General features: G+C 29.9%; 1 protein-coding gene across 3 annotated transcripts; it reads right to left on the reverse strand.

The window, feature by feature from the left end:
- Positions 1-358: 358 nt before the first annotated feature.
- On the reverse strand, positions 359-5,679 carry LOC150029154 (ABC transporter G family member 1-like). Of its 3 annotated transcripts, XM_090298748.1 has the most exons (10): positions 5,421-5,649; positions 3,176-3,397; positions 2,903-2,982; positions 2,335-2,805; positions 2,156-2,242; positions 1,748-1,873; positions 1,446-1,637; positions 1,276-1,365; positions 975-1,058; positions 732-871 (listed from the first exon to the last, which is right to left on the reverse strand). In XM_090298748.1, the coding sequence occupies exons 1-10, from the start codon at positions 5,518-5,520 to the stop codon at positions 869-871; spliced, it is 1,455 nt and encodes a 484-aa protein (XP_090154874.1). In that variant the 5' UTR covers positions 5,521-5,649; the 3' UTR covers positions 732-868. The 3 variants fall into 3 exon arrangements, with proteins under 3 accessions (XP_090154873.1, XP_090154872.1, XP_090154874.1); XM_090298747.1 differs by having other exon boundaries at positions 359-1,058; positions 5,421-5,679; XM_090298746.1 differs by lacking the exon at positions 5,421-5,649 and adding an exon at positions 3,681-3,839 and having other exon boundaries at positions 359-1,058.
- Between the last annotated feature and the right edge of the window lie 15,202 nt (positions 5,680-20,881).

Raw genomic sequence — 20,881 nt, forward strand, 5'->3', positions numbered from 1 at the left:
AGTAACCTCAGCTGTTACTGTAAAATAAAATGGATGATTATCTTTGTATAAAAGTAATTGAATAAATTAGAATTAATTATTTGAGAATAATTAAACATATTTAATAAGTTGAAATTACAAGCATGCATTTATCTAGTTAAACTAAGACAGTAAATTTAAGTTTCATGGTAGGTTTACAATCCAATTTTTTACACAACCACATTATAATTTCTAATATTATTATTTTTATATTTTTATATTATTTAATTGAAATTTTATTTTTTATTATATATATTTGTTTTTAAACACATCGTATACAAATTGTGAAAACATTGTTTTCCTAAATTTAAAAGACAGACATATAAAAGTCATATAAAAGAAAGAGTAGCAAAGTTAGTAAGGTATATTGAGCATGATTGTATCTAGTGTCTATAAGTGATTGTAGTGAAAACTCATGGTCGAAGAGTAATGGATGCAAGAAAAGGCTTGAACTTCTCCTTGAACTTGGTGATGACCAAGAACAGAACTCGATAGAGAACAATCATTCCAAACATGATTGCAAGATCAACCCACTTAGAGTGATTCATTTCCACGTGCCATGTGTGAGCTAGAACTTCTCTACCACTCATGCTTGCAGTGCCTCCTCCATCAGGGTTTACTGAAAATGTTAGTCCATCAAAGTCATTCTTGAAGGATCCTTGGAGTGCATACTTGAGGAAGGAAACATAGTAGAAAGGGTACTTCCATAATGGCTTGGGAAGATCATTTGGCAGTCTATAGAATCCACCTGTTACGATCATGAGTCCTTCAACTCCACCAGCAAGGAACATGCCTATTACATAGTTCGGGGAGATGCTCCCAATCACCAACATAAGGCTCTCAACCCACATCACTATGCCAAATAGCAAACAAGTGAAGTAGAAGAAACGATCTAATCCTTTGTGCAACCCACAAAGGTGATAAGCTATTCCTCCAGGAATAAGAGAGATCATTACCATGTAAGGAACAGCAGAGAATGTGTGGCCTATGAGAAATGCTGTGATACCATAGTGCCCATTTAATCTCTCTCGTTCAAATACCTGACATCATACAACCAAACATTTTCATTACAAATTACACTAAATTGCCATTTTAGTTATTCTCTGAAATTGAAAAAATTCAGTCTTTGAAAGAGCAATATTTCTAGTTTAAGGACAAAGTGTTAGTACTTACATTTACATATGTCTAAGAACCAAAATTATAACTTCTTTAGTTTCTTAAACAAGTTGTTTACTCTAGAAATGACAGAAAGTTTACCTTCATTTCCTCCAAGAGTGGAGAAAATCCACCAACAAGGGTCATGAAAGTCAGAACTGAAACAAAAAATATGAGCAGCGAACCTCTCCCCTGAAAAAAGCATGAGGATATTGTATTACTTTGTTAAGTTTGTTTGTTAAAGCTAAGCATTGATCTTATTATCTTCTTACCTGAATAGATCCATTGTCTGTGCCTATGTTATAGAAGATAGATCCAATGCTTATAGCTATTACAATAAAGACAATTAAACGTAGCCAGTAATTGCTTATGTCACGAAAGAACTGCAATGAAGATCTTCTGATAAGAACAAAGCATTGAGTAGGAAATGCAGCATGAATCCTCTTCCTTTTTTCACAAGAATCCTGAAGTCATGCAGAAGTAAGTATTTCGTGTGTATAGTAAGTCTTTGGGTTTGTGAAAATATTCTTTTTTATTTTGTAATCTTGGTAGGTAGATGCAACATGAAACTTACACATTCAACTATTTTTTGCATTTCCCTTTTAACTTGTTTTCGTACTTGAGACAGCCTGTAAGACTTTACAAGGGTATCAATTGCTTTTTCTGTACTTACTCCCTTACCAAAGCCTTCTTCAGCATCCTGGAAGCAATGAGAACAATGAGATGAATCAATTTAATTTGAGTATTTTGACTGCATTTTCTTAAAGACTGGCTGGCAAAAAGTTAAACAATAATATAATCCCTGACTATTGATAACTGCTAATCAATTCAGTCTCTCAAATGGACATCATTAATCAATAATTAATTCCGCCTCTGACATTAGCAAATCAACCAGTCCTAAAACTTAAACAATTTAGGATCAATGTTGGGAGATAAATTGATTCTTTTCCTCCAAAATAATAAAAGTTGAGAATATGTGTACCTGTTCGAAATCTTTATTTATCATCCTTAAGTAGTGATCAGAAGGATTGTGGAGAGTTGGGCATGGGAAACCATTTGAAGCAAAAAACTGCAATGAATTAAAAAGTTACTATGTGTTTTGCCAAGTTCAAATCAATAGGTGTTTATTTACGAGGAATGTAGGATTTTTTAGTTCTTAACCTGATTTGCATCAGAGGCTGGACCAAAATATACAGTTTCACCTGAAGACAAAAGACAGAGGTCATGAAAAAGTTCGAAAACTTCACTGCTAGGCTGATGGATGGAAGCAACAATGGTCCTTCGAATTCCATCTCTTAGATTTAGAGTTGCAATTCTACTCATAACATAATAGGAAGCTGCACTATCAAGTCCACTTGTTGGTTCATCAAGGAAGAGGAGTCTTGGCCTTGTTAGAATCTCAATGCAAATGCTAAGTCTCCTCTTTTGTCCCCCACTCAGGCCTTTAGAACCCCACCCTCCAACCCTTGTATTAATGGCACCTTGCAGACCCATTTCTCTGAGTGTGATATCTGCTTGTTCCTTCTTCTCTGCTGTGGACATGGAATCTGGAAACTGGAGCTGAGCAGAGTAGTATAAAGTTTCCCCAGCTGTTAAAGTTGACAGCATAGCATCTTCTTGTGTTACATAGCCCTGGTTTCACATGATGGTTAAAACAAATACTTCTTTCCAACAAAAAAAATACTACTTTTTCTTTTGAAGGTATTGTAGATTTTGGGAAATTTCTTACTGATGTCCCATAGGCCAGTGTTTGTTTCTGGCCATTGATTAGAATCTTCCCTGTATGCTTCATTTTTGAGCTCAATCTTCCTGCATCGTTGTTTGAATCATAAGATTTTACGTTTATATAACTAGATACAGGTAATATACAGAAAAGGAATCAACACAATAGCAAGTTGGTGAATACTATGGAACTCATCATAATCACAATAGCACATGTGTAAATGGCATTAACGCTATCCCAGTAAACAAATTATAGACAATAGAGTGTGTCACTAATCACCTGCTAAACTATCAAGAAGTGTAGATTTTCCACATCCTGAAGGGCCCATTATGGCCAGAATCCTCCCTGGGCTTGCATAACCTGTGAGACCCTGCAGAATTGGCTTCTTTTTCTTTCCACTTGAAACAGTGACCCACAAATTGTCCCATGTCACTGTTATGTCCTCCTTCTCTCCCTGAACTCTTACACTCATTTCTATTGACTTGGTGTCATCACCTTCAGCTGTGGTTAAAACTTGTGGGTTAGTTTGCAAAAGCTCATGTTGTGGACGAACAAAGGTAGACCATTAGGATGAAAATAAGAGTGATTAAGCAATGAATAATGAGTGGTACGGTAGTATTTGCATTCATTAATCTGAAGTGTTACATTTGCACAGAAACATAGAGAACAAGGGACTCTGTTAATTACGGCAACTCATGTTTTGATTTTATTTTAGAAAACATAAACCAACACAGAACATGATATGAGGTTACAGCAGATTCTAAGGCGATTTAAACAACCAGACCTTCGAAAAGTACAAAGTACATTCATTGTTGATACTTTGGCAGTTCTTGGCGCTTTTACGAGACACTCAACAATGGGAATATACATTCCAACTCAAACAAGTTGAGATGGTTGAAAGAACAAGGACAATCTTAGCCGACACATTTATTCCCTAACACATCTGTAATGTTGTAACCATAATGTCACAAAAAAGTTAAAAGTGGTCTTATCTTTAAGGTGTGTTATTATTATTATTATTTAACCTAAAAGATAATAATAAATAGGAAATATAAAGTATAGTAAACAAAAATTATAATAGAAATAGCAATGGTGTAAAAGAAATAAATAAAAGTGCAGAAATAAAAAAAACATATAATATAATCAGTTCTTAAGAGTTATATAATCAGTTGACTATGCTAACTTTCACAACAATAGCAGTTTAAGATAAATGCTCCCGCATAGAAGTTTTCAAACTTTTTTATAAGCACTTTTGCTAAGAAAAGAAAATTTTAAGTTGAAATTAATTTGTTAAAAATTTCATATATAATTTATGTATAAAAAAAATGTTTTTAGTTCTTTTTCAATTTTTTTATGTAGAAGTGTTTTAAGATAAATTTTTCCAAGAATATCCATAATATTAGGATAAGGGATGAGAGAATGGAGAAAAACACAAAAATATCATGTAAACTAGAGATGGAGTAAAAATAAATATATCCATAACAAAAAGAAATTCTACCAAATCATTAGAAAAATCACCTTCCTTATTATTCAAATGCTAATTATGTACAGTAGCTGTCTGAATTTGATTTATTTAAATTTTTGTGTGAAGTTGATGGATAAAAGTGAATTATTAAGGCATTATTAGAAGGAGATTGTTTGGCACAGAAAAGTAAGTCCATGCAACCTCAACTTGCAGAACTGGACAACCTTGAACAGATAATAATGCAGATTACATGATCAATCAATCTCTTCCTTTGAACCTCTTGTAAGAGAGGCACCGTGATTGCCTCAACATCAATTGCTCCAATAGTTTGAAAAACTGGTAAAATATTTCATATCCACTAAAATTTATGGTGAAAGAGGAATAAAAACCCTGTCAACATCATTCCTCAATATCACAACAATGACAGAAAAAGAGAGGCGTAGGTGATGAAGAGAAATGAAAAGAAGAAGAAATATTGTAGTTTCTTTATTAGAACAATTAATCTCATATGAGACTTGCAGCTATACTCATATCATAAATTTAAGATTAGGTTAAAACATACTCACATTTTATAAGATTCGCTGGTTAAAACATATAAGCAAAATTTTAAAATTTTAATTAAGCTAGAAATTAGACGTCTACTTATAGAAAATAAAAAATATTTCTTTAGTCTTAAAATTAACTTTTTCCCTTGCAAATTCAAAGAAAACATTATTAAAGTGGAAACTTTATAAAATTATGATAAAATTTTAAAAATGATACGTAATACAAATAGATCAGTACTTTAAAAAAAGACCTGGTGATAAAAATCTTATTAGTTTAACAAATTACTCTCAGTGTTCTTTATATCTTTGTAGGCAAATAAGAGTTTGCTATGCATGGCATTTTCATCATGATTTCCAATTGATGGAAGAAGATGTAAGTATAGGAAAGCTGAGGTACAAAAAATTAAACAATAATAACAAATCTCTATATCCATGCCAAACAAGCATATGAAATGAATAAATTAATCAGTGAAATGATTGAAAAGAAACAAAGGAAACTTGTTTGGAAAAACACCTTCTTCTGCCATGAGCATATGTAGAGTAGTTTCTGTTTTCGTCCCCTCTAAAATATTATCTTCTTGTATGAGAAAATCACTGTGAACGGAACTCATCATGCTAAGCTCTCTTTTCTCTTCCTTCTTTTTTATCTGTTGCTAAACTACCGTGTCTTTGTTTGGTATGAAGATATAAAAAGGTTAAGCATGGTCCAATGTTTTCTACATGAAGTGAAAACATGAAACTATGGAGAATGGCAAAGCCAAGACACTACATATATAGGGCACGTAATACAAGCCAGCTCTTATAAACCTACACCAAATCTTTCATCCTCCACGTGTACCTTGAACTTTTCAAATGGTGCTTTGGAAGTTATTTATTTTTCATTGCATTATGGAACAGTGAAATCAGTTGTAGGGGACAAGATATATGAATGTATATTGATATAACACCTTGAATTCAAGACCTCCTCGATATTCAAAAACATAATGATATTACTGATAGATGAGAAGGATAAGAACATGGTTGTAAACGTGTCATGCCGAGACTGAGAGAGAGCTTGTGTGAAACAACATATTATGAATGGTCCGATAACAAGTGACACGATAGTTCAACAAACACTCGTTAGTATGGACTTTGAATGACTTTGATACCATATTATGGAGTGAACTTTAAACCTAACTCAACCCCATAAAATTAACTCATGAGTTGAGGTTTGTATCCATTTATATACAATTTGTATCCATTTATATACAATTAATTGTGCTCATCTCATCTTTAATGTGTGTAATTAAATTTGAATGTGATCGGTTGATCGAATAGAAATCATAACTTGTTGCAGTCTGCTGTTCTGTACAACCTCGAAGCTGATTGGGAAAATGTGCTCTTGCCTGAAATTGTGACACATAGTAGAGAAAATTTAAGAGTGGGAATAAGAATTTTGCATGAAAGAGAATGAAACTGAGGACTCATGTGGGTGCCTTCAATGTAGAATGTTTATGTCTGATAAAGTTATCTTTTTGTAAGTGAAGTTGTATAGTTCTAAATATTGTTCATGTCGATCAAAACCGTTTTAAGAAGTCCCTGGTTTGATGGAATCAATGAGTTCTTGCTTTGATGACACTGTAAATGATAAACTGATGATTACTGCACTTACATTCCCTTCAATTTAAATAGCATACCACACTCCTCTTGTCTTTGCACTAGTCTTAGTTGGTTAAAAAAAACATACTTTAGGCTAACACTTTTTATAAATAGCACTAACTTTTTAAGTCATGAAAGCAAACACTGAAAAGGTAAAGAGAAAACACGAAAAATAAATAATTAATAAGCATAAAAAAAAAGCTTTCTGCATAAATGTAAAGAGATTTTTTTATATTAAACTTTCCTCACAAATGTGAAAATAGAGAAGTTGGCATAAAAAAATTATATAATCAATTGTATTTTAATATATATATAGTTTACTAAATTAAATAAGTAGTTAATTATGTGGGTTAAATATGTTTTTTTGTCTTTGTATTATAATTTAAAATTGATTTTATTATTAATCAAAATTTTAAACATAAATGTTTGTAAGAAATATGAAAATGATTGGAATGAGTCACTCTGTATCACATACAAAAGGACCAACTCTAATCATTTATATATTCTGGATGGTTTAAAGTTTAGATCAAAAATGAAAATCAAATTCTTATTATAATACAATACAAGGAAGAAAAACATATTTATTCTTAATTATATTATAAATATTTTATTTATATTTATATTTATGTTAATTATGTAAAAGACATAATATTATATTTCTATAGGTTATATAATTAGGTTAAAAATATAATGAATTGTGGACTTTCAATATAAACATTCTGCACTTATATTTATTTTTATTTTATAATAATCACGTTGAAATTAAACATTATAAGTTTATGGATATTATTCAAATCATTCAACATTCATTAGTTGGCTATAGACTAGTTAACAGTAGATTTAATATTTGCTTTTAGTTCTATTATAAATTAGTTCGAAATTGTTTTCTTTAAATGAGTCTATATAATTTTTTCTATTAAATTAATGATAACAACATTATAATAATAACATATTATACATGGATAATAAAGTAAAAAGTTTACTTATTAACACAAAGCAACACGTGATTTAAGCAATGAATTTTATATGTCATTGTAATAATAATAATATCGTACTATAAATTTATTATAAGAGATTACATATACATGTTTTTTTAAAGAAAATAAAACTAAATTGAAAATATTAAAAATAAAAGAAAAATCGAAACAGGTCTACAAAGACAAAAAAAACTAATTTCGCACCTGTTACCTTCTTTTTGGACATAAGTTAGAACTTGTTTGGAGCCGTGATATAAAGAGGCACGTATACGTAATTGCTTTACTTGTTAGATTTGTGTTTTTGCACCAAAACAATATATAATTTAACTTTGTAATTTAAAAAAAATATATAAAAATAGATAAATCATGACAACATAACATAATTTTAAATTAAATTAAATAATTAAAATTATGTATTAATGACACAATTATTTTCAGTTAACATTAAATTCTTATCATTCATTTAATATTGAATGAATGATAGCAATTTGGGTTGGTATAGTGAGTGAAATTTGAAAATATAGGAACTCGGTCATGTTCAGTATAGATGTGGCAGATGTGTTTGAAGTGTTCGTTTCGATGCAAGTAAATGTTTGGTCTTTGATTTTTGCAAAATCTCGTTCTACTTATTTCTCTTATCCTAGTTGGATTTTAGATTCTTTGATTTGTATGAGATTGATTCTTTGAAGGTTGTTAGTGTTGGTTTGGTTGTTCTTTCAAGTTGGTAGGCACGCTAGTAGGAATTTGTTATCATGTGTTTTTTTAAGGATTGAATCACCCTGAAGTGATTACTATTTATTTATTTTTTATTACCGATAAAAAAATCATTTAATATTGAAGTTCTATCATATTCATACATAATTTTAATATAATTATTTAATCAAAATCATTTTATAATAACACAAATATAAATTAAAATTTGACTTCAATTACAACTTTATTTTAAACAAAGTCATATTTTGATGAAATTTAATAATAATTTTTTTACTTATTTTCGTAATTACGAAATAAAATTGGAACATGTTAATGCAAAAAAATCATTAGATTGGTCTAAACCAATTCATGCATGCATCGATAGATAAGCTGTTCATGTTTGAAAAACCTATAGACTCTATGCATAGTTATAAATACAGTCCCATCACTTGTTCAATCAAGTTCACATCAACATAAACTAGCTAAATTTTATGGCGCAATTGATGTTGTCAAAATACTTGTTCGGACTCTATTAACGAGGTGCCATCGTGATTCACGTCTCAAACCTATCATATAATTCACATGTTTTTTCGGATACGTAATTAAAATCTGGCTGAAATTTTAAGGTGAGATTCATATTTTGTTTATATTAATTTTTATTAAAATAATATAATATTTATTATTAAAATAGATTGTAAGGTGGAATTTGAAAAAAAAAACTAGAGTAAAATAAACCTTTTTTCATTAAATTTGTGAATGTTGAGAGAAGTTTTTAGTTGATTGAAAAGTCACATATTGCAAAAAAAAAAACCCTAGAATAATGAGATGAAATGGTAGGTGCAATCCTTACTACTATTATGTTCAAAGAGAATTGTTGAGATTTGGTTCATAAGCGTCGAAGTCAAGTTCCGTTAGCAGTTTGATGGTCTCCGACGTGACGTTGTTAGGCTTTATTGAAAGCCACCGAGATGAGATGAGAACACGGTTCACGTTTTATAAATAAATTCAATTCAATTAGATTAGAGTTTTTAAATTTCATTTTCTCAAAAGTAATAATTGAAAAAAAAAAATGTATTATAATGATTTCACAGTCTTTTAATCTATAAGTTAAAAGACTCACTTGAATGACGTATCAGTGTTGGACACACATATCAGTGTCGACATTCGAAAGACATTTATCAATGAAGTGTTTAATTCAAAAAATATTTTTAAAAATTCTAGCACGGTTCTAACACAATTTTAAAAGATATAAATACAATAATTTTCTAAAAACTCAAATTTATTGTATAAATTTTTATTATGATTATAAAAATAAGGAACAATTTTTTTTGAACTAGTCATGAAAAATATATTCCTGCTCCCAAAAGAATTTGAAACATAATTTTGCACATAAATATTTATGTTTAATTTATATAATTCAAAATTATATAATATATAAATTTGTGTCTCCGTGTCCTACATTTTAGAGATTATACCTATCTCCGTGTCTGTATCCATATCATGCCAGTGTCCGTATCCATATTTATGCTATATAGCTTTTAACACGAGAGATGGTGCTGTATTTTACAGTAAATATATTGTGGCTAATAGGTTATATACAAAAATCTCTTAAATATTTTCTTATTTATCTTTACTCACTTAGGCAGTACTTTTAGTTTCACTCTACTTTTATTTAATTAATAAAATATTCATTTCTAATAAAAAAATTATCAAATAGAAACTAATTTTTAGTAAAAAAAATAATTAGTTGTTAAAGAAACTAAATTGAAGATCATTTAGAAACTACAAAAAATTTAATTTATAAATTAGTTTCTATTATTGTTAAATGGTTTCTAAATTGGTATGTAATTAGCGATCAAGATTTTTTATACCAAATTTAGAAACTAAATAATTGGTAATGAAAACCTTGGTTGTTAATTAGATACCAATTTAAAAATCATTTAATAATAATATAGATTAATATTTAAAAATTAATTTTTTTTAGTTTCTAAAATGGTCTAATTAGTATAATAACTAATTATTATTTTTCTTAGTTTTTATTTTTTTTAATGATAATTGACATTTGAACGTACACAATTTCAGTACATGCATCTTCAATCAAATTATTATTTTTTCGTTGGGATAAGAAATTTTAATAGTTTTTTTAACAAAAAAATTACAAGACCATTTGTTGTTTATCTCTTACGATATTATTTTATATATTAAGCTAATATAACATAAAGAAACAGAACTTATTGATAAATAATATACTATATAAGTAAAAAAAAAATAACCTCCATTACAATAAATATAAATTTTTGTGACAAAACCAATAATAAATATAAATTATTTATCATTATTTATATATTATTTGTGACTATTTTTTATTTGTCACAAATATTATTTATAATATAATAAAAAAATGTCACAATGTTTATATTTAAAAAATACATAAATTATAATAATTATTAAAAAAGTTATATATTATATGATCATTATTAATTTATAAACATTCAAATAAATTTTTATTAATTATATTCTTATTAAAAGAAAAATAAATTTATGATATGATAATTTATATTAATGAATAATTATTTGTGACAAATGTTTTATAATAATATGTTTTATAATAATCACAGCTAATACATAAATAAAAACAAATAATTATTGTGGGTTATAACTCATCTTTTCAGTTTTCTTGCAATAATGAGGAGGTTACTTACCATTGACAATTAATTAAAATTATTGGAAGGTTTCTTACTACAATTAATTGTTATCAAAGGAGGTTAATTACCATTAATTGCTTTTATTATTGTTGTCTCAACCACTATAGTGTGACTTCCTTCTATCAATATAACACAACAAAAACAGCAACACACACTTGTTCCCTTTCTCTTTTCTTATACTCTCCATTCCTTCTCTTGGTGTAAGTGTTTAACCCTATAGAGAGAATTTGTGTTCGGGTTATTTATCTATTAGCCTGAGAAGAATTCATTGTACTCCCAATACCATTATAGTATAAGTTTGGGCTCTCTCGCCGGTGGTTTTTTACCTCTATTTAAAGGGGTTTTCCACCTAAAACTGGTATCATTCTAATTTTTCTTGTTACTTTAATTTCTCATAATCTTTGGTTGAAATTATTACGCTTACGCACACGATATCCTACGATTGTCTTATCGCAAAATGAAAATAATGTTGATTTATGATAAGGAGATTATAAATTTAAATATATTATTATTGACACTAAATTATATAATTTTAAAGTGACACGGTAAAAATAAAAAGTTGTCTCAGTTTAAATTTAAAGTAAAATAAATTTAATAATTTTTTAACAATTACATGTGATATAATAATAATAATTAATATTATATGATAATTATTATTTTATAAATATTCAATAAAATTTGTCTTAGTTATATTCTTGTCAAATAAAAAAGTTATTTTATATTTTATATTAATGAATAATTATTTGTGGCATATATATTTTGTTATTTTTTATGAACTTTTTCTGAGAAATTAAAAATTAGTCACCAATAATACATAAACAATGACAAATTTTATATTTATCACTACTAACTGTATTATCACAAAATAAATTTATCACTGCTAGTTGTATTATCACAAAATAAAAATAATGTAGACTTATTTAAAATAATCATAAATTTAAATTTAAAATAACATAAATTTAATATTTTTTTATAAATAGTGATAAGTTTTATATTTATCACTCCAAATTGTATTATTAAAATATTATTGATTTATGAAAAAAATCACAAATTTAAATTCATAATAACATAAATTTAATAAATAAATAAAATTGTAAGGATCTAGAAAATAACCTTAAAGTATAAGTAGTATAATCTAAATGACACATTAATATTTTATTATTAAAATAAAATGAGTTATAAATAGAAAAAACAAAATAAATATAAATGAGTTATTAATATTAATGTTTCATTTTAAAAAAATCTAATATTCTATTTTCCTTTTCTCTCCCTTCTCTATAATATTCTAGCTTTCTTGCTCAGTAGTTTGATGATCAGAATTCGTTATTAGACTCCTGACCGTGAATTCTACAAGATTGTCCAATGAGAATCTTTGATAGGGTAAGTTCATTATCTTCTCTTTGAGTCAAAATTTGAACTTGTTAGGTTTGTCTTTGGCTAGGCTTTACTCTTTTAGCTTTAGGTTAATTTTTTTTATTAGGACTCTATGGTGTAGGTTAAACTACCTTTGAGCTTTTGATAGATTTGGAACTCTTAGTGAGCATCTGCTCAAGTTAAAGGAAGCTAATTTTAAATTTCTAATAGAACCCTAGACTAGAAGATCTAGATGTAGGGGTGACGTGGTCAGTAGTCTCAAAATTTCTTGTAGGATTGTTTGTTTTAAGTATATTACAAGTTGATTGATATTAGATTGTGAAATTTTATATATGGTAGATGTTATAAAATTATATTATTTTTTTATTCGAAGGAGTAAATGAATGTATTTAAATAGTTTGATGAATCACTTAGAGGATAATGTTTTCTTTGGCTCAGTTGAAAGTTTGATCTTGGATTACTTCTAAAATCCTCTATGCATGTTTCTTTTATTCTAATTGGTGTCTTGATCATTTGACTTGCCTTTTCTTGATTTAGTTTGTTTGCGTTTGTGTTAGTTGGACGAGGTTTGGTGTGAAGTTGTTTGGAAGGTGTTGTAATGTTTAGTAGATTTAGTCTTTTGTACATGAGTTAGATAATCTCTGAAGTGGTTCATATGTATATATGATTTCTTGTTGATAAAAAACAGAACTTAAAGGATAATTGTTCTCGCTGACTCAAGGTCGGTCAAAATCTGGATGAACTCCTAGTGGTCTCCCTTCAAGCTCTAGTGATTCAACATTGTGGGAATGAGGGGGCTCCTTCTGTGATGACACTCCAACTCTCAAATCAGTAAGAACATAAAATATAATGAGTATAATATAAAATATGAGTTGAGAGTACTCCTCGTGTTGTCCATTGTGAGTTGTTTTCTTTCCCTTATATAGAGTAGTGTTCCCCCCTTCTCTTTATATTTGGTCTTATTATTGTCTTAATTCAGTAATAAATATCGTCTCCTCCTATTTAAGGTTGATTATCTAAAATCCCCTGATTTGCGCTTATACGACATTAATGTCCTTAAATATGAATAACAGTAGGCGACTTGTTCATACGCAATATCGAGTTCGAATCATGATGCTACAACCTCTAGCCTCAGACATAAGCTAGTGAGGCTAAAACCCAAGTTTACTTTGACAATCTTCAATCAACCTACATATCTCTTAACATCGGGCTCGACCCATAATGCTACAATCCCCTAGCCTCAGGCATAAGCCAATGAGGCTAAAAGCTGTTTTTATTTTGCTCATTTGAATACATATAAATTTCTACAAAATTTGAAATGACTCATACAAGCAACTCATGGATAATATGCTTTTATGAAGTATTTGCACCTTTACTTGTAGATCGAGGTCATGTTCAACGCCATGGAGGGTTAGGATCCTAGCATAGTCTTGGTACTGAACCGAGACAATTGCTCAGTGCCATGTGGGGTTAAGACTCTGACATGGTCTGGTTTTTGGACCAAGACAATCGCTTGGCGTCATGCGGGGTTAAGACCCTGGCATGGTCTTGTTATTGGACCGAGACAAACATTCGGCACCATGCAAGGTTAAAACCCTCGCATGGTCTTGTTATTGGATTGAGACAAACATTCAGCACCATGCGGGGTTAAGACCCTGACATGGTCTTGTTGCTGGACTGAGACAAACGCTAGGCGCCATGCGGGGTTAAGACCCTGACATGGTCTTGTTACTGGACCGAGACAAACGATCGACGTCATGCAGGGTTAATACCCTGGCATGGTCTTGTTACTGGATCGAGACAAACGTTCGGCGCCATGCGGGGTTAAGACCCTAGCATGATCTTGTTATTGGACTGATACAAACGCTCGGCGTTATGTCAGGTTAAGACCCTAACATGGTCTTGTTTTGGATAGAGACAATCGCTCGGCGTCATGCAGGGTTAAAATCCTGGCATGGTCTTGTTATTGAACCAAGACAAACACTCGGTGCCATGCGGGGTTTAGACCCTGGCATGGTCTTTTCTTCAAAATGGACTGAAGTTAGTCTCCTACAAATTTCAAACGTGTACCCCATGTAGTATACTGAATAAAAAATCTTATTTTCAATCAACATCAATTTTAAATAAATCAAATTGTACCAAATACAAATTAAACAAATCAGCGAAAATTTCACAAATATTTAATTAATTGTAATAAAAATGTAAATTAGTCACATTTCATGTTCTTAGTATAAGTATTAGTCACATTACATGTTCTTGGTATAAGTCTCCCATCAAATAATTTAGAAACAACTAAATAAACACTTTCTAACGGAATGGTCACCGTAAGAGAAAATGTTAAAAACATAAATATTTTATATCCTTTTGTAACTGCTATTTATTCGTATTCAAGAAACTTTTTTAATTTAATAAAATTTCTATCAAATGGATTTTCAAAATTTATGATATTCATTATTATCTTTTGTTTGTCAAAATATATTTAATAATGAAACATCATAATCAATCACTAGTGCAATGTGCCAACCTATTCTTTTAATTTTGGTATGTAAAATAAAGTGAATAAATAGTGTATGTATTCTCACTCAAGATAAAGAAAATATTAAAAGAAGTAAACTAGACCAGTGTTATAACATCATATTTTTCTTATATACGTTATTATAATTATCTGTTAAAAATCATGTATTATAAAAATATATTTATTAAATAAAATGTGATGTCGCAAATTTGGTGATAACAATTTTGAACCAATAGTGTTTAAAAAATGTATATTAGAGAATGTTACTAATTTTTTATTTATTTGTGTTTATATACATGATTGTGTATAATTAACTAAAATTAGATTGAGATTTACGCACTCACAAAAAATATTTGAAAAATATCCATAGACAGTTCTTTAGTCAACTAGCGCAATTGATGCTATATTCATAAAAATTCTGACAAGTATACAGAGAAATAAATTCACAACATTTCTTCTAAAGAATCTTTCTTCAATATCCAACCAACTATAATGCTAGCTAGCAAGAAGAAGAAAAAAAGTTGATAGAATTTAGTTAGGATTTAGCTTAGAACTAGTTATTGGATGAGTCAAATGGAAGAAACCACTGTTCCATTATTAAGACTCAATGTAGAACACCAACTTTTTTCAACATTTGAAGAAAAATAATATATCAATGCTGTACATAGTAATAAATTTATCTCATTATATATATATATATATATATATATATATATATATATAAAGTTATACTAGTTCACATCTATGGAAAAAAAAGAAAAAAAAATTAATGGCTTTCGATCTAAAATTATCTTTGAAAACTTTGTACATAGAAATTATAAACACAAGTTTAGAGTGTGCGGAATAACTTGTTTAAATTGAACAAATTTTTATTACAAAAATTAAAAAACTAAACCACTTTATAATTGCATTAAACCAAACAGGTTTAGAATTGAACTACTTAAAAGAATAATCATACCATTTTAAATTAGGTTGCATTCAAATTGAATTGATTTTTTTTATTAAACAATGGTGATTATAATGTTTGAATTAATTAAATTATTTCATAAAATTTGGGAATTTTTAATTGAATTGATATTAATTTTTTTTTGTTTTCTTAAGTAATACTTTTAATTTTCATCAAGTACAATGTTATGTAATTTATTGTTAAAAGAATGACTTAATCCTTATTTTTATTTTGTTGTTTTCAAACTTCGTGTTTTTCTTTCGCGAGTTGATGATTAAGTTAAAGAAGAATTTAGGAAAAATATGAGAATTGATGAATGACTTAAAGACAAAAGTAACAACTTTTTTATCTTATTGATAACAAAGATAGTCATTTAGATAAAAATAAAAGGATATTTTAAACATTTAATAAAATGTAAATTTTTAGTAGGAATTCAATTAAAAAAATTTAAATTTGTAAGACAGTTAAAACTTAATTAAGTTTTTATATTTTAATTTTTTTAAGTTCTATGATGTAGTCATCATTAATTTATGGTATCTTTTAAGTTATAAAAATGTATTTTTTATTTATTTTTTTATTATCAGGAAAGGATATCAATATTTTTCTTTTAGCCTTAAAGTTTTGAACTTAAAAATCATTATTCAAAATATAGTAAATTCAAGTGAGACATTTCTTCATAAGCTATTTGTATTATAAGAAGGTAAATTACGCACTTGAAAATTTTGAATCATCCGATTTTTTTTTATATAAAATGATAAAAATATCCTTAAATAAAAGGGTACATATCAAAATACGTTATTAATTTCTTTTTTTAACACGTTTCTAAATTTAGATTTCTTTTCTGCAATGTATTTTTTTATTCCAAAATTAATTTTTCAAAATAAAATTTTTATTTTTCAATTTTATTCTGGAATTTTACTTCCAAAACACAAAAATATATTCCAAAATTATTTTTCTAAAATATATTTTTTAATTATAGATTTTTAATTTCAGAATGAAGAGCAATTTTAGAAATTTCTAAATACATCGGATGCAGATCAGAATTTGTAAGGTGCACGGAAAATTTGCCTATGAAGAAAAGGAAATTAATAGGCCTTTTTAGGCTACTTCTTTTTGCACCTTCGTACCTTTTTGCACCTTCGTACCTTCTTGTGCCACCTCCATAAATTTTTCGTATTCCAAAAATACTCTTTTCAATATTCTGGATTACATAATTCGGAAGTCTTTTTCTAGATTCAAAATTAGCTTCCGGATTATGTAATCTGGAAGTCTTTTGGGATTAGCTTCCAGATTACATAATTCGAAAGTTTTTTCTATACATAAGATTAGCTTTTTGATCATGTAATCCGAAAGCCCTTTTTTCAGATGTGTTATTAGCTTCCGGATTACATAATCCAGAAGTCTTTTCTAAATATGAAATTGACTTTTGGATTATGTAATCCAGAATAGACTTATTATTTCAAATCCAAGGGGTGAAAAAAGAGAGGATAAAATGATATTTTCATATTTAGTACGGGGTGACACAAGAAGATATGGAGGTGTAGGAAGAAAGAGGCGCCTTTTTAAATTACATAAAGTCCAATAGTCAAGACATTTTTAGGTCCACTGGATCTCAGATATTGGAAAATATCTATTTTTAATTTTGGTAGGACGCATGTAGCAGGATACGTTATGCGAATACATGCTTCCTCATACACCTTCCTCAACCAACTTAGATGCACATGTCCACCCCGACAATGACGAGTCTCAGCAACTGCTACTCCCCGATCTACGTGAAGTGAATCGACAAGCAAATCGGTCGTTGCAACTACATCTAAGCTCGGGTACGTGTAAAATTGTCCGATAATAGGGAGGTGCAATAAATTTGACGCATCATTCAATGTGATGGTCAACTCACCTACAGGCAGATGAAAGGAATTTGTCTATGTGTACCACCTTTTTACAAAGGCACACAACAATCCTTTGTCTATCGTGTATAACTTGCCCAACAAACCCAACTAAACCAGACAACTCCACTGCAGGTAGTATCCCAGGGTGAGGAGCACCCATTTTATTCATTTTTGACCATGAGACACCAATTTTAACTCTTCTCAATCCTAATTTAACCAACCAAAATCATATAAAATATACAATTTAATCAACCCAAATCATATAAAATTAACAATGAACAAATATCATATTACAACATATTTACTTTTCACACCATTTCATAATTACATCGTCATAGGGTCTTCATAACCTATCAATAGTGTCTCATCCAATGGACCTCTATGATAACTTTCACCTTGTACTTGAGGTGCACCTTCATCCTCCACCTCCATTTGGGTTCGACTTCTCAGGTTCAACATGTTTTGCATCTTCATGTTCTGGGATGACAAAATCCTCTACCAGCACCTGAGATGAATGAAGAAGATGAATAGTGGCAAAGAAACTCTACCTCGATGCTCCTTTTCAAATAATAGATCAAGGTCAATTTTAGAATTTTCAAAATATTGGAGGTGCAGAAAGAAAAAGGTAGAGGTACAGGAATAAAAAGCGGTTAATTTTTACTATTAAACGTACATACGTCCGGGTTCATTCACATTATAATTCTAAAAAAAATAATGAATATGAGTTTTTGAATTTATTTAATAATTAAAAAGTTATGATTGATTGATTGATTATTATGTTAAGTTTCAGACTTGATAATTAACATTTTTAATTGTATAACAAAATTTTGAAGATTATTAGTATCATAAGTCTGATATTTATTTTGTAATTAATTTTTTAATATAAAAAATATGTATTTAAAAAATTTAAAAATATAAAGCAATTTCACGATCCAAAATAAAGGAACCATATAATATTGATATTTTATTGTAAATAAAATATATAAAAGTACTGCAAATTTATTAGATCAAACTAAATATTTTATAATTAAATTTTCTTTAAAAAATTACGTTTTGATTTTCAATTGTAAATGAAAATAATAGGAGAATTATTAATCCTTATTGACTCAAACAAATATTTTTAAATTAAATCATTAAGAAATAGTTTAATTTTGTTTGATTTAAGGATGTACTGATAGGGTAAAACCGAGAGGTTCATGCCGAGAACTACATAGTATAACAATTAAGATGATTAAGTTAAAACCGAGAGGTTTTGACCGAAAGCAATGAAGACAAGAATAAAACAAAAATATAAAAGTTGTAAAAGCCCAATTAGATAAAAACTTGCAAGAGGGGTGCACAAATAATAAAAAAAGGTGCAGAAAGAAGGCCCAAGAGTAAAGGGAAAGCCCATTAAAGAAACTCTATAAATAGGAGTTCAGAGATAGAAAGAGGTAAGAGTGATTTTATCTGATGAATATTAAACCTTTTCTGACTTTGGCATCGGAGCGACTTGCAGGTACCCCCCACCTGTCGTGAGGAGAAGCCGAGAGCACCAGCCTAGAAGAGTAGCCGAGAGCACCAGCCTAGAAGAGAAGCCGAGAGCACCTGCCTAGAAGAGAAGCCGATAACACCAGCCTAGAGGAGAAGCCGAGAGTGTCAGCCGAGAGCATTAACCGAGAGTACCAGCCAAGAGAAGAAGTCAGGAGTTCCCACCAAGGAAAGAAATTAAGTCTTGTTAACCTTTTTCGAGTATTCTTGGTCCTTGTTGTAAGAACATTTTGGCGCCCACTGTGGGGCCGAGGGTTAATTGAGAAGGGTTAAAGACAAGATGAGTCAAGGAGGAGAACAAGGTGGAGACCGGGAAGATAGTGCTAACATGCCAATGGCAATGTTGGTCCAATTACAAAAAGAATTCGAGACATTAAAGAAGAATAATGAAGAAGAATTGAGTATGTTGAGAGCTGAAAATGCACGCATGAGGAGAAAGTTATAAGAGGAAACGGTTTTGAATTCATCTTTCGAAACTGTTCAGCCCAGGATACAAGTGAATGAGAGGTTGTATCACAACGAAAGTTCCCAAACCTGAAGAAGATGGCTTGAAAACTCTGGGGTTTGTGCAGGGACATCTTCTAGAAAACATCCGTTTTATGATGTTATAATCGATACTCCGTTGCCTGACAATTGGAAGAACTTGACCATTGACAAATACGACGGGAGTACGGATCCTGATGAGCATATTGCAATATATACTACTCAAATCAGCTTGTATACATGGAATGATGCTGTTATGTGCAGAGTATTTCCAACAACTCTGAAAGGGGCAGCATTGAGTTGGTTTACGCGCCTCCCACCTTTGAGTATAGATTGCTTTGATACGTTGATAGAAAAGTTCGGCGCTCAATTTGCAACTAGTCGTCCTCATCATTTAACGTCAATCGCCTTAGTGAACATAAGACAAGAAAAAGGAGAATCCTTAAGAGTGTTCATTGAACGTTTTGGAAAGGTTGCTTTGGGAATCCGAAATCTTAGCCCAGAAGTCACTATGCATCATATGATCACGGCATTAAAACCGGGACCGTTTGCCGATAGTCTCTGCAAGAAACCTGCAATCAATTTGGATGAACTAAGACAACGAGCGTCAAAATTTATGCAAATGGAAGAATTAAGGGAGTTTCGAAACCAAGTAAGGGTTGATGGCGGTGAAAAGAAGATGATAGAAAGAGAACACCCACCTGCTGCAAGAAGAGCCCGAGAAGAATTCAGAAGCCGAAAATTCCAACAATACACACCTTTGAATGCAAACAGAGGCATTGAAGCAAACCCTGACAAGTGCGAAGCAATAATGAAGATGGGAAGCCCAAAGAATTTGAAGGAGGTACAAAGACTAGTGGGAAAACTCAACTCATTATCAAGATTTCTACCAATTCTTGCCGAAAAAACCAAACCAATAGTAAACTTGCTAAAAAAATCCGAAACCTTTGAGTGGGATGAGCGGTGTGAGCAAGCCTTTTCTCAAATCAAAACTATAGTGGCCGAACCACCAATCTTCGTTAAACCAGTGTCAACCCAACCCATCATAGTCTACCTAGCCACCTCAGCTGAAGCCATAGGAGCAGCCTTGATACAAGAAACCCCAGAGCAAAAACCAATATATTTTGTGAGTAGATCCCTACAGAGTGCCGAAACTAGATATCCCAAAATTGAAAAAGTAGCCTTAACCCTGGTGTATGCTGCGAGACGTCTTCGGCCATATTTT

The sequence above is a fragment of the Phaseolus vulgaris genome, chromosome 2 (assembly GCF_051622355.1).
Source record: "Phaseolus vulgaris cultivar YP4 chromosome 2, ASM5162235v1, whole genome shotgun sequence".
Classification (NCBI taxonomy): Eukaryota; Viridiplantae; Streptophyta; class Magnoliopsida; order Fabales; family Fabaceae; genus Phaseolus; species Phaseolus vulgaris.